Source organism: Perca fluviatilis, chromosome 1, assembly GCF_010015445.1.
Source record: "Perca fluviatilis chromosome 1, GENO_Pfluv_1.0, whole genome shotgun sequence".
Classification (NCBI taxonomy): domain Eukaryota; kingdom Metazoa; phylum Chordata; class Actinopteri; order Perciformes; family Percidae; genus Perca; species Perca fluviatilis.
The window spans coordinates 26,874,511-26,889,805 of NC_053112.1; the positions used below are offsets into that span (position 1 = coordinate 26,874,511).

General features: G+C 40.5%; 1 protein-coding gene across 3 annotated transcripts; it reads right to left on the bottom strand.

The window, feature by feature from the left end:
* Window positions 1-202: 202 nt before the first annotated feature.
* On the bottom strand, window positions 203-15,095 carry ncapg (non-SMC condensin I complex, subunit G). 3 transcript variants are annotated; one of them, XM_039816225.1, is made up of 22 exons: window positions 15,017-15,095; window positions 14,600-14,712; window positions 13,823-14,053; window positions 13,141-13,369; window positions 12,587-12,732; window positions 12,367-12,451; window positions 11,055-11,247; window positions 10,814-10,963; window positions 7,628-7,768; window positions 6,671-6,794; window positions 6,338-6,427; window positions 5,258-5,446; window positions 5,022-5,132; window positions 4,377-4,496; window positions 3,914-4,132; window positions 3,618-3,799; window positions 3,289-3,454; window positions 2,456-2,623; window positions 1,241-1,364; window positions 931-978; window positions 726-795; window positions 203-572 (listed from the first exon to the last, which is right to left on the bottom strand). In XM_039816225.1, the coding sequence occupies exons 2-22, from the start codon at window positions 14,705-14,707 to the stop codon at window positions 446-448; spliced, it is 3,021 nt and encodes a 1,006-aa protein (XP_039672159.1). In that variant the 5' UTR covers window positions 14,708-14,712; window positions 15,017-15,095; the 3' UTR covers window positions 203-445. The 3 variants fall into 3 exon arrangements, with proteins under 3 accessions (XP_039672159.1, XP_039672174.1, XP_039672164.1); XM_039816240.1 differs by having other exon boundaries at window positions 14,600-14,707; window positions 15,017-15,082; XM_039816230.1 differs by lacking the exon at window positions 15,017-15,095 and adding an exon at window positions 14,894-14,999.
* Between the last annotated feature and the right edge of the window lie 200 nt (window positions 15,096-15,295).

Below are 15,295 nucleotides of genomic sequence, written 5' to 3' on the forward strand. Positions count from 1 at the left end.
GACCTTTGCTGCGTGTCATCCCCCGTCTCTCTCCCACCTTTCCTGTCTATCCACCGTCACTCTGAAATAAAGTGAAAAAAGCCCCCCAAAAAAATCTTACAAAAAAAAAAATTTGTCTGAGAAGAAACGCTCACTTCTGGAGAACTGCTCACAACTAATGAAGGTTGGGGACCACTGATCTGGTATTGTGAAAATGAAAAGAGGACATGCTTTATTGACATATTTCACTTTAATGATTAAAATGACAATCTGAAACTGAAGCATACAGAAATAAAAAGGGAAATATGACACCTTATAAAGAGGTGACCCCATGGTAAGGGCTTGCAGTCAGAGAAGGTTTGGTTAATTTGTCAATTTTTACTATAAAAGAGTAAGTGAATAGCTCCACATCAATTAAAAAGTAACAAATTTCCATTTTTTGCGTGAACTATTAATAACCTGACTCCTACGACACATTGGCCTCCTGGTTGATGAGGGTGTTGAGGTCCAGCTTCGTCTTCTCTAGAGCTGCAGTCTTGGCCCTCCGTGAGGGACGCACCACAGGAACTGACTCTGGAACATTTTCTCCATCACTGGCCAAAACAAAAAGGGGAGCAGATGAATATGAGAATGTGAATATAAAAGTGATGGTATCCTATTGTTAATTCATCATAGGTATACATATTTCTAAAAGGGAGGACATTAGTTTCCTTGTGTGCTATCAAGAGTTAACTGAAAACACGCACCTCTCCTCTGATGACTCTGCCCTCCTGCTCGACTTTTTGCCCCCTTTGGCTGTGCAGACTTTCCTCTGACCTGTGCACACAAACACTCGGGTTACCTTGCAGTGCTGAGTCAACTCCTAGACTCCAGTAGACAAGAACAGCTCTAAAAATATAGTGGCCCTATGAACAACTGCGGTTTTAGATGAGTATACAGAACCTGCATTACCTCTTTTGGCTCTCTTGGCAGATTTAGATGGATCGTCTGTTGCCACCTCTGTGGAGAGATAAAGACAGACATTTTTGCAGTTCCTCTCTGTGCTAGCTGTATTCCCGTCCTGGCAGACACCGAATGCGATGTAGAGGCATTTTCAATCCACTTAGCAAAAATCCTGGTAATCAGACATAATCCTTTTACAGGAAGAGTTGACACAAACGTGTGGGGTGTAAATCTAGTTAGACACCGAGAAAGCAACATTTGTTACGGATGCGCGGTGAGATGTCAGGCTGTCTTAGACTGTCAGTGTTTGCATGTGTACCATCTGCATTGACATCCACTGGTTGTAGTGCGCTAGCGCTGAGGAGCTCAGCCTGTTCTTTGGAGTCCACTAGCTGATGAATCATTTTCTCCAGAGCACGAAGACAGACACGATCCTTCACCACCTGAAGAAAAGGACGGAAAGAGGAGAAATTAAACATCAGGCCTTTCAAGAGGCAGATATATAAATACATCAAATAGCATGAGAGGCTGCGTGTTCTTGGGATGGACGTGGTACTAGGGACGGCAACGTATGTCGTTCTTTTGGTCCAGACTGACGTATCTCAACATTGGTTCGATGGATCAAAATTCCAATGTGTGCAATGCTTTGTTTTATGATTAAATTAAACTAATTATAGTCCCACTAGCCTCAGCTGTTCTTTGTGTTTGGTGCTAATTAGCATGCAAACACGCGGAATTAACGGTTAACATTGTAAACATTAAATGTACTTAACAGCAGCATGTTAGCATTGTGTTCGTAAGCGTTTAGCTTAGGGCATCGCTGTGCCCAAGTACCGCACATAGACAGTAAAAGAAATGGACCGACGGAGACCAGTGAAGGATATTAGAAGCACTTTTCCGGTGAGGACTGAGCTACTGCGCAGCCTCCAACTGAGCTCAAAGACGTAAATGTGACGTGAACAACGTGTCTGAAAGTTGTAAGTCTTCTGGTAGCTGTGCCAAGAGAAATCTCAATCATTACCAATCTTACAGAGACGGAGAGCGTAGGTCTATGTAAGGAGATAACATGGGCACAGGCTAATTATTGCTAACTAAAATGCTAGTTAACATTAGTAATTAAACTTAAACAGCAAATGTAAGTCAAAACTGCCTGCGAGCTTCTCCTGTACTAATAATTCCTCTACTATGCGACAGTAAGTCGCGTGGTTATGACACAATCGTTAGCCTATTGTTACAAAAACGCCTGCTACGGAGCCATAACGTGAGATACAAGGTAATGGAGCCTTTTATACATTGCTGTGTTTCTTTAGAAATAAACAATGGACAAATAGAGTCTTTAAACGCTTCTGATGTAAAGTTATTCGCTATCAAAGTGACACAAAAATGAACTGCAGTCAATGGGATGCTAATGGGAGGTGATGGCTTGTTAGCATCAAAATGGCTCCATAGCTACGCTTTGTGGAGGCTGGCTTACCCCCTTGATACAGCCTCACAGAGTTGCTAGCATGACTAGACTCTTTAGTGTTGTCTGTACCTGTACAAGCTGCTGCAGCAGCATCTGCAGGTCTTTCCTGACAGTCTCATCTCTGCTGAGCTCCAGGTTGCTTAGAGTCTTGGCATAGAGACGCACCTCAGGGGCTGTGGGGTCCTTCAACATCTCCCCACACATACGCACCGCCAAGTAGTCATGGACACACACCTCCTAAAAGATATATTAACTCCATAAATTCAATTTGTTTTTGCCTTATTGAGATGTTATCATATTAAGCCTTTAAAAAAAAAATAGTTGTGAAAGCTCTGCATGTTCTAAAGTGAACTGAAGCATTCAAGAGAACAATTTGCGTCCATCTGGGATGAAGAAATGGTTATACATTTGAGCTTTTCATTATATTGCTTTCTACCCACAGAGCACCAATAAAAACAAACGCTAATAAGTAGGGTTGGACGATATGGAGAAAATCAAATATCACAATATTTTTGACCAAATACCTCGATATCGATACCGCAACGATAGTGTAGTGTTGACTATTGGTGCTTTCACAAAATATTTACACAATGAGATTTTTGATAAATAATCATCAGTAATGTGGATATAATGACTAAGTGGGTAAAGGCAAATAATAGAACAGCTACAACAGTCTGGTAAGTTCAGAAAATGACATCACTTTACTGTAATGCAGCGTTCAAAACCAGGAAAAGACAACACTTATGTCATATTACGATATCCAAAATCTAAGACGATATCTAGTCTCATATCACGATATCGATATTATATCAATATATTGCCCAGCTCTACTAATAAGGAACAACCCAGATTGATCACTGAGGGTTTTGGGAGTTCACAGTAGTTCTGGGTATTTTTCTTACCTCTGTGTTAGCGGAGGCCTTAATAAGAGCACTCGGACGAGTCAGCTCGACAAGTAGCTCGACCACATTGTTAATATCCACCTCGGCTAGCGGAGAGGTGGCTGGAGCATTCATCAGAGTTCGAACAGTCGGCAGGAAGCCCTCCTCCACCACCTCCTGGTGGACCCTAATAAAACACAAAGACACTCTCCATATTAGTTTATACCACATAACCAATAACTTCACCCAGGCCAGTAATCAAACTAATAAGAGGATGGGAAAAGCACAGGTGTAAGAAATCAAATAACCACATAGCGCATGGTTTGCCTGCGTATGCGTGCATGTGTGACCTGCTCTCGCGGGCGTAGAGCTGGAAGAAGACGCCGAGGCAGTGGCGTAGCCGGGTGTCGCCCTCGGTGACAGGATTGTACCACAGCAGCACCAGACGGGAGAACATCTTGGCGCTGGAGATACGGCCGTTGTACATTAATTTGGCCAGGCCCTCCGCGGTCTCTGTACGCAGGTCAGACAGCTGAAAGTGTTGAACACAGATTGATACAATAAAACTGTCTCTGGGTACTTTACACCCAGGTGAACTTGATGCATACTTCAGTTCGTTGAGTAAATATTTCACCCTCAACCTCACCTCACTGTCCAGGAACTCTGAAAGCATCACAAGTATACTCTGTGCAGTGTTCTCCTCGGCCACGGGTGCGTCCTCCTCCTGTCTGTCTGGTGACTGGGAGTGCAGGACTGTCGGAGTAGCAGCTGGATCAGAGAGCAGCTGGAAGCCAAACAGCAGCAGCAGGTCGATGATGGCCCGCAGAGCACTGATGCGGATCTTTACCTCATCCAGCTGGGCAATCTGAACGAACGAACACACACACACACACACACACACACACACCATTACATGTTATTTAGCTGACGCTTTTTTTTTTCCTCCAAAGCAACTTACAATTGCTATATATGTCAGAGGTCGCACTCCTCTGGAGTAACTAGGGGTTAAGGATCTTATTTTGTTATAATTTGGGTGACTGTTTAACATGTACAATATTTATAAATGTATTTGAGTGTTTGGTGGATAAAACACACGTGTATTACATTACCTGCAGCAGCAGGACCATGTGGGTTCTGGCCAGCTCCTTGCTGTGCAGGGTGCATGTTCCCAGACACAGCACGGCCATGTTACGGACAGCAGGGTGAGCATTTGCTATACTGGGCAGGACCTGACAGAGATGGAGAAAATAGTGACATCCACCAACTTTTCCTGACTTTACTACAAATGTTTGACAACATAAGATGATAAAAACAAACAGAGCAAACAATAGCAAATAATCACAGATGATTCAAAGGTTTCATCAAATGGTAAGACTTTGGACGTCAGTGAAAGATATTACTATAATTGTAACGCGTTAAAAAGCTAAGAGCCATCGTTAATATTAGAGGTTTCTTTTTTTTTCTTTTAAACCAGTAACTTTGTAGAAAAGGTCTCAGCCTGAGAGACAAGGCGGTACAAAGTTAGAAATGCAAGAGCAACAACAACATTGGATCCTTTTACACATACAGGGGAAGAAATATGCAGTTGACTTTGTTATAATCTGCATTAATACCTACTAACCAAAACTATGGCAGATAATTTGGTTCTGATACTCCAACTAAAATGATTTCCAGATCCAGTTGGAGCTCGTTATCTGTACATCTACAGGAACATTGAAGTGAAAAATATGATCATATGTGCAGTGTGGATTTACCAGTGAGGACATTAAGGCACTTATAGTTGGACCAATTCGTGTCTTGATGCTCATTTGCTTCAGCAGTTCTGCACACATTGTTAGACACCTTAGAAGAGTCTCCGGGTCATTCTGGAAAAAAAAGAAAACCAAAACAGGTGTTAAGACCTTTCTTCGTTTTTATTCCAGGAGGAAAATCTCTTCACTATATAGGGTAAATTATTAAATGAGGCGGTGCTTCCTGCGTGGCTACGTACCTTCTCGGTGCGGGTCTCCTTGTCGGCCGGCTGGCTACTCTCTGCGATGTCCTGGATGATCTGGTTCCTGCGGTTCTCCAGCTCAGTGATGGAGTCCTTCAGATCTGCAGCACGGCTGAAGTCCTGGGTAGTGATACAGTCCTCCAGGGTTTGTTTAGCCTCCAAGATACTCACCTTCACCTCTGCTAGCTGGAGGGGAAATAAACAGCTGAAATACACTCCAGAGGATTCTTGACTGTTGAGACGGGCAACTACGCCTCTATTTACAGGAAAAATACCACCACCACCACCACCCGGGGCTCTGGCCCAGGTGACAAACCTCCAGGGCCTACTTTGCCTTTACGGACTGAACAAAGATAGAGCTGGCGAGCGAGCAGGTGCACAGAGGGGATGGAAGTCATACACCTGGGCAAGGATTAACTTCCTCAGCAGCTGTTGGGCCTCCACAATATTAAATACTTTTAGTGTCTGTTGAAAGATGGGGAAGTGAGTATTGACAAAGTTGTGAGCAATCCCTCTCTGTGCCTTATTGTGTTCCTGCTGTGTAACCACTGACTCTCACCGAGGTTAAAGAAGGGAAAACATGTTTCAATATTAAAAAAGGGAAAACTACTGGACCTGAATAAACCAGGCAAGGACCAGATTGGCATGATATGCACCTTCCACCTCACTGAAAACATGCTTTGCCTCAAAATACAAACCATCTGCTAGCTGGAGGTACAGAGGGATGGACAAATAGAAACAGACGGAATGTAAATAGAGCACAGAACAGACAAGACTTAGGAAAGATAGTTTGTTTGTTATCTCAATTTTAAAATGCATAAACCTTTCATATATTTAGTTATTGGGTTCATTCATAACAAAGGAAACCTGAATATCCGTTTGTAGGATTCAATCTTTCTGTAGCTTTGTAATGATTGTAACTTTTTTACCAAATACAAGTTAGCAGTGTGCCAATATGTGGTGTTTTCATCCATCCAAAAAAAAAGAAAAAACAGTAGGGTATTTGGATGGGTATTTGGATGGGATTACTGAATCTAATTGCTTCTGGGTGCTTTCAGTTGGCAGAGTGTTGCCCACCTGGACCTGCTGCCGGCGGCTCATGTTCTCATCCACTGGCTGACTGGCCTCGTTGATGGGCTCCCTCAGATCGGAGATGAGTTCTGCCACCTGTGGCACACAAAGCCAGCTCATTTAGACGTCAATCTCCGTGGTAACAATACCCCCACTGAATAGAAAATCTGTTTAATTATGTGACATCTCAAAACTTTAGTGGCATAGGACCGTTTAATTCACGCATTCAACATCTGGAAACATTGATAAATAATTTCAGCTTTTGCATTGTAATTTTTGCCTAATTGGTCTGTCAACTAAATCTATGAAGGGCACATGTAAGTGTAAAATGTAACTTACAGTCTGTATGCGTCTGTGGTCATCAGGAACGAGGGTGAGGAGTTTTTCCATGAGAAGGGAGACCAGGGAGGAGGGAGTCTGTGGAAGAGCCAACATCTCCTGCAGGACAGCCAACACGCGCTTCCTACAAAAGCATTACAACATGACAAGTCTGACTATAAACACCTCAACAAGCTGATGAAAATATTTGGCAAATTGAACAAAATTAAGGATTTTGCCAGGCAAAACAAACATTACTGACACTATAGATTTCTTACCCAACTAAATGTACACATATTGCAGATTTCAATATATTGTCGGAATTTCAAATGTACCGTGTACCATGGTTCAGCCCTTGCCACATTCCTGTCTTCAGCTGTCCTATCCAATAAAAAGGTCAAAAAGCCCCAAAAATAATCCAGTCCATAAGTTTAACTAGACTGGTCTAACTCCTACACTGGTCATATTATAAACAATCAGGATAAAAATGAGGTCAACACGATTAAGGAAACTAATTGCATTGACATATCTAAGAAACAGTGTAGCATTACATTTATTCTTATCAAGTCAATAATAATAATTGTTCTTGTTCAGCCCTAAAACAGAATAACTAAATCTTAGTTTCTAGTCCTTCCTTTTAAGCCCCTTTCCTTCGCTTTCAACTTTCACCCTCAGAAAATTGTGTCCAAAAAACAAAAAAAAGAAGCACTTGTTCTCCCCACTCGCCTTCATACCAGTCCTTTCCTCAAAACCTCTTATCGTCCCATCCATGCCTCTTTCAAGTCTGACCTCCTGCTCTTAGTAGCTGAATAAACAGATACTACTAAAATATCTCTCCTTCCCTCATTTAAAGCTGTTGTATATGATCCCTCCTTCCCTCTCCCTCAGTACTATCCCACTCTTTGCCCATTCCACGTTTGTTACCTCACACAACATCTGTTCCTCATCTTAACAACACAACTTTTTTCCTTATCTTACCTGCCGCCCTCCTCATTGGTGTCCAGACATCCGATGAGATGGATGAGCTGTTGGGCGATGAACTCCTTGGTCATGACGAGCTCCAGCTGGGTAAAGTCAGCCCTCTGTTCCTCTGACAGCAAAGGCACTGCCTTCAGATACCTGCAAGGGTCAAGAGTAGGGCTGTGTATTGGCAAGAATCTGGCGATATGATACATGGGTCACGATTCAATATATTGCAATACTGTGCATAAGGTGCCATATTGGGATTTATAGTATACTTAATTATAAGTATAATTTTAGAAAAACTAATATTTAAAAGACATGATGTTCATAAAAGTCAAAGAAGTTTACTTTAGGTAAACTATTCAGTACACAGAAAAACTGCCAGTTTGGGATTGTGGTTCACAGGTTCTTAGTGAGCTAATGTTGATATGCTAAAGTAGGCCAAAGTTCAGCCATAGCTACATTGTTAGCTTCTAGCTGAAAGTCAGGCACCGTTAGGCAAGGACACTAGTGGTGTGTCTCAGCATAACCATCTAGCGGTAGGGCGTTAAAGACAACATAAACGTGAACCACTGTCTTATATGAATATTTTTGAACGATAAAAAAAAAATATATATATATATATATTTTTTTTAATAATAATAATAATAATAATAATAATAATAATAATAATAATAATAATAAGAAATCGATATTGACTTTTTGGAGAATCGATACAGTATTGCAAAATAAAACATTGCGATACTCAAGTGTATTGATTTTTTCTTACCCCCCTAGTCAAGAGTCATACAACTCAGGGATTACAACAGCACGCTCAGATTAGATAAATGTTAACAGAGCCACTAAGGAGCATTTCACACTACAGCATCACATGCATTAGGCAGGTGGTAAAACAGCAGAATGCTCCTACATTGATGATATGATGAGTGTGGAAGAAGGCATTCTGTGATTTATGTCAATATAAGATTATAAGCAACCAATTCAGAGTATATTCAGTGTGCTTTATGCAGTTTGGTTAAAGCTAACTTGAAGATGAAAGAAGGCTTTGTAGAAGTTTCTTAATCTAAATCACAATGTCTCCAGATGAATGCTGTGGTCTAGCCATCAAAAGCAAAACTAGATCTATAAGAATAAAACATTATTGGCGCAAAGAAACCGCAAATTCAGAGGTGTTACTGTGTTCTAGGAGCTGTCTAGTATATTAAGTGCCGGTCTGCAGCTACATATCAAAGTAGTTATAGTACATTATCTGTTGGGTCCCTGAGGCATGTTAACTTGATCACAGCTGTTTTTCAAGTATCTGGCTTTGATCACGTAAATTGAAGAAAAAAAAAAAAATTTCTTTCTCGGATTGTCTTTTTTATATGAATGCTACACTTTAAAATAACTAGCCATGTTAAATGGAACATAAGCAATGCGTTAGCCACACCGTTACACACAGAAAGAGCTCCTCTGAGAACAGCGGAGCTGCATTCAGATACCTGAGTAACAACATGAGCATTATGGCTACTGGGTCAGGTGTTCTGTTCTGAGTATTACAAATTAACTACATAATACCATTTTAAAATGGGTTAGGTTTACAATTTTTTGTTAAATAAAAATCAGTCCCGATATCATACCTGGGATTTGGGCACCGACCGATAACGAGTTCCGATCTGATACCAGTGTTTAGATAATAAGCTCTATGTCTCACTGTGTGGAAATGACTGGGATCATTTAATTATGTGTAACACAACATCAGGCTCGACTTAAATGCTGCTTTTCTAACTTTGTAAAATGAAATGTAACAAATTAATACATAGTTATAAATATAATGAACTGTTATTTATTATTAAAATAAGAAATAATAATAATAATAATAATAATAATAATAATAATAATAATAATAATAATAATAATAAAGAATTGAAGAGATCGGACCCATTGTCAAGGATACCCGATCCGATATATGAGTCAGTCTCGGCCCGATATCCGATCCACCCTAAAAGAGTAGTCGGGCCCATATGAACAACATGAAAATGTTTTGGTAGTCTTTCCTCCTGTTCACGTGGGACATTAAAAGATCCCTTTCTAAAGTGCTTTCAATATAAGTGATGGGGGACAAAATTCAGTCCTCATTCTTTGCAAAAAATATTCAAAACTTTATCTGACGTAAATATAAGGCTTCAGCAGACTGAGTTATGGTGTGTGTCCATTGTCAGTGTCATTTCCATGATTCACATTAATTTCTATGGAAGCAGCTAGCATCACGGGAACTTTGGAGAAGCGGTGCGTCGAGTCGCCCGCTCCTCATTTGCATGAAGTTGAATCCAGGCAACTTCATGCAAATGAGGAGTTTCCAGCTCAGCGCCTCTCAAAAGCTGACGAAAATCTTTTTAACTGACTGTTGTCGACCTGAAATGAAGACACATGCAGCAGCTGTATAGCCTATTTCTCGCTTAATTCTTTTTCAGATACACATTTCGGTGAACTATTTTTGTAAAATAAGAGATTGAATTCCAAACGAGACATTATGGTCCGTTTTGAAAGCTGAGAGCAGACAGCCCCCACATGACGCTTTCGCCCAATCAGGCACAGCCATCAGGCTTGTTGTATGAGGCTGTAGCCTGTTTTCTTTGCTTGTCTGTGGTCAGTGTAGAGAAACTGATCAGTGCTGGTGGAAAGCCCACTAGCGTGCAATACTGGGAAGCAGGCCGATATCTTCTGTGAAAACGCCTATCTGGACACGTACCATTAAACAAAAAGGTAAATACATTCCAAAGTTAAATCCTTTTTAGTAGAGAATTCCCTCTTTAAAGTGTCCCATACTGTTTACATTCTGAGCTGCAGTGAAGGAACAAAAAAAGTTAAAACTTTAAAAAGATACCTACTTGATTTGTGTCTACTAAAGAAACATTAACTTTGGATAAAGTTTTGCATGTGTTTTTGCACGGAAGAACTGGATGTTAGTCTCAAATATGAACAGGAGGAATGTTTACAGCAAGACCAAACCGTTTCAGTGTTCATATGGGCACCTGACTTTTAAGACCTACTTGTTTTAAAATTGTGAAACCATCCTTTAACTACAAGAATAAATCACTGTAGAGCCTGTTGCTACTAATCAATTCTCTGGTCCAGAATTTACTCTGCAGTAGGGCTAAAATATACAGCAGACAACAAGAAAACTATCAATGTAATCCAGTGAACTGTCTCTTCTCTTACCCATAGAGGTAGTCTGCGTAAGTGGCAGCGTCTGGTAACACTTGCTCCAGTATTTCATCACCATCTTCTCCTTTAGCCTTGATGAACTCGTACAGAGCTCTCCAGTAAAGCACATTCTCACAGGACAGAGTCTCTACTGGGATCAGCTTCCTGTTGAAAACACACATAATCTCTAACTTCAGACGATTTCTTAATTATGTGACAACATGCGAGAGCCAGAGAGACAGAGTTTGAAGTATACCTGTTGTCGAGCTGCGCTCTGTTCTGCAGCAGTTCTTCAGTAGGTGTGCCTTTGAAGATGGCTTTCAGTGTGTCCAGAGCTGTTTGGGCACAGTTCTCTACATCCAGCCTGTGGAGCAGCTCTATGACGTTACCATCCAGCCGAAGCATCCAGGACGGCAGTACGCGAGAACAAACCACCTCCCGCACCGCTTCTACAACACACACAGACAATCAGACATATTAAATAGCCACAATGGAATTTAGAGCTGAAACAATCAATTGTGATGATCAACAGAAAATTACTCAAAAATATGTAGTTGTTTAGCCAGCCATAACTGTTTTTTTTCTCTCTCTTTTTATAAATCACTGGTTGCAGCAACTCCAATGTAAGAACGTGCACTTTCTGCTGTTTTACACTGCTGGTCAAAACATTTAAAGTGCCCATATTATGAAGAAATCATTTTTTCTGGGATTTGGGGTGTTCTTTTGTGTCTCTGGTGCTTCCACACACATACAAACTTTGACAAAAATCCATCCATGCTGTTTTGAGTGAGATACGGTTTCTGAATGTGTCCTGCCTTCAGTCTCCTAGTGATGCTGTGACGTCACAGTCCGAAATGAGCTGGCTAACCACAACCGTTAGCTCGTTAGCATGCTAACGCTAATGCTAACGCTAGCATGCTACGTCGTTCTCAATAGCAAAGCACTGCTACAACACACACAAGTTCACCATAAACTACAAAAGAACTACTTACATGTGTGCCCTCATTTAGAAGTCTCCCAGCTAATCCTGCCTTGTAACTGACCAAAGTTGGAGAAACAGGCTTTCTTTTACTGTCTCTAGTTAGCTAGCTGACATGCTCTACATCTGAGCTACTGAGCATGTGCGAGTGCAATCAAAGATAGTAGTGAAGAAGAAGATGAAAAGAGGTCTCACTCTGTAGCTAAAACAGAAACCAGGTGAAAAGAGGATCTGCAGCAGTGAGAGAGAGCTGTACAGTACAACAAAAATATGGTGTTTTTAGAAAATTAAACCATGTAAACCTATTCTGGTACAATCTTAAAATACAGTTATGAACCTGAAAATGAGCATAATATGGGCGCTTTAAAGACCACACCTCAGGCGGGGAAAAATAGTGGACATTTTTTCTTTTTTTAAATTCATAAACTAAACAATTTTGACAATAAGTGAACAGATTAACTGCTAATAAAAAATGTTTGTTTCTTGCAGCTTTAATGGATTTTCTGCTTACTGAAAGTGCAAGTACATAATTGAACGTGTCTGTAAATGTAATGTTGCATGCACACAGGCAAAAGGAAATCATTATTACCTGAGGTGTCATGGAGACCCTGCTGCAGTAGACTAACTCTCTGTGCGATGGTCAAAGCTTTAATGTGAACTTTGTCAGCCAGAACCTTAAAACAGATAACAAAAGATAGAAAGTTTGCAACGAGTGTTCAGTCAGATCAAGACAACAACTTTATTATGTTATTGATGTACTTATGTGTGCATGAATTTATATCGGAACATTTGACTGCATTTGTAGCTACCTGGTAAGCTAGCTTGCGGACGTTCTCTTTGATGTCCCGGGTGCGTGCAAGTACTTTCGGGAGGGTCCGAGGGGACATCGCAATGCAGGAAAGAACGGCACGTCGCACTTCAGCATTAGAATCATTATCCAGAATCAACATGTACGCTGAACAGTGGGGGGGAAAAAAATAAGAGCATTAGACAATTAGAGGGTCAATTAGAGGGTCAAAGATATAAAAACATACTGTACATATACAAATCACACACAAAAAGGCTACTCCAAAGAGTGGGGATTAAAGACTATACTAAGATTAAAAGTGACACTTGACCAGTGGGAATGGGAGTTTCCACTCTCTTCATGGACTTGTAATTTTAGTACAACAGATAGGTTTGAACAATGATGTCTCAAATTTGGTCATTGAAGAAATGCACTATAAGCTGCATATTTTAAAGTTGAACAATGATAAACATATCATTCTAAAAAGACGAAAGCATAATATTTTTCTGCATTTGCTCAAGTGTGTTCTGTCAAATGAAAAACAGTGTAGGCAGGGATAGAAAAACAAACACAAACCGTTGATGGTTGGACAGTCAGGATCCTTTGGCTGTTGTAAACGTGTCATGGCCAAAGCAGCCTGAATCCTTACATTGGGGAACTTGTCAGTGACACGGACTAGCATGGCTTGGTGGATGCGATCAAAGAGGTCGTCGTCTATCTGGGCATTTTCTGCCATACTGCCTAGCAACTTGTTGATCAGCTGGCACACACGAAAACGCACCGCATGGCTATTGGCTTTATGAGACTGAGAAGAAAGGAAGGCAGTCCAAACAGTTTGGGAGAAGAAGTGGAAAAAAAGAGGAGCAAGACAGGATTGGGGAGAAACAGGCCGACAAGAGTGGACATGGATCAAAGGAAAAAGGACAAGCGGGACAGAGAAAAAGGGGTTGCATACCAAAGGAAAGTGTAGGAGTGAGAAACGGATGGAGTCCAACAGGAAGAGAGAGGAGACAGATGGGACAGGACAAAAATCAGATTAAGAGGCAGCAGACACATCAATCACACCAGGGCTTCACTGTACAGCAAATTCTTAAAACAAAGTCAGAGAGGTTTTGTTATCATTGTAGGAAAAGTATTGGGGATTAGATATATTTTTAAAGTTTGCTGCAAATGATAAACATGTATATATCAAAGTTGATCTCTTGTAATCATTTAGTATACATAGAACAAACATACACTTGTGCAATAATGTTCATACCTCCAACAGGAAATTGAAGATGAAACTCAAAAATGGATGATCATCCTCAGCATCTTCTTCTTCCTCCTCCGCTTCCTCCTCCTCCTCTGTTTTAGGTGGAGACTGGAAACTCGTGGCAAACCTCACAACAAACTCTATGACATTTTCAACTGCAGGTTCACGCTTGTAGACAATCATGGCGTACTTCAGGTAGTGGACAAACTCCTCATGGAACAGTGTCTTGTCCTCAAGCTGGTTGAGGAAATGGGAGGATGTCATCAATCCCAGGTGACAGAGGATGCAAACCAGGAGAAACAATAGTTTAAATATATATATATATATATATATATATATATATATATATATATATATATATATATATATATATAGTGGAAATGAGCAATATGTGAAACCAAGTCATGAGTTTTGGCAATATTCATTCACAACAGAATACATACATTCCGGACCTCTCAGGTGGACAGGCTAGCTTACTGTCCCCAGGGTCAAAACAAAACACAGTTTCTTTGTACCACATATTTAGAACAAACCTTTAGAAAACTTAAGGTCTGCTCCAACTTAAATACTTTTAAGTAGTGGATTTAAACTTTTCTTTGCCTTTTGTTTGCCACTACCTTTTCAAGTTGCATTTGGGGCTATTTATACAAATCTCTTTACGCGCAGAGAGAAAAAAAAAAAAAAAAAAAAAAAAAAACATAGAACATGTGGTGTGTCTAAAACAGAGTAGAGACGAGAGTAGCCTACATATAATAATAGCTTCACATAACACACAGCACTTACCTTGTTGTAGCGGCTGTTCAGGCTTGCCACCAGCTTTGCCTTGTTATTGTGACCCTTCTGAGCGCGCTGAAACGCCTCTTTAATCTCTATTTCATTGTCTGCAGTCATCTTTCCTTAACAGAAAACCAAATTAAAAGACAGAATCAGTCAATCAGCCGCAAGAGCTTTCCTCACAGTAACTAACACCTCCAATAACGTTTTAACTGAATGCTAACGGCAGCAGCCTGTTTGTCTCTGGTGTCTCATTAGCTAAAAGCCCCTCCTCGATCCAACTCCAGCAGAAAAACAACATACCATAGCTACGTCGTATGGGATACAATTCCCTAGAGACACTTTACATCATCCTTTATTAGCACATCAAAGCAGACATTATATTTTACTGAATAATTAAACTTATCGTGACTTTTAGAAATGTACCTTCTCTTCCGTTTTCTTCTCGCAACACTGCCGCCTGTTTTCAAACAGTTGTGTGTTCTCGCGAGAACTGAGATTGATTATCACGTAATGACGTTAAAAGCCTTGATTAATTTGCCCAGAATTTAGCCTGGCAGGAACTACAAAAGTAGCAGACGTAAAACACACCAATTAATTGATTAATCAGCAACTTTTTTGATAATTGATGAATCGTTTTAGTATTTTTTTTTAAAGCAAAAATGGAAAACATTCCCTTGTAACAGCAACCAATTGTGAATATTT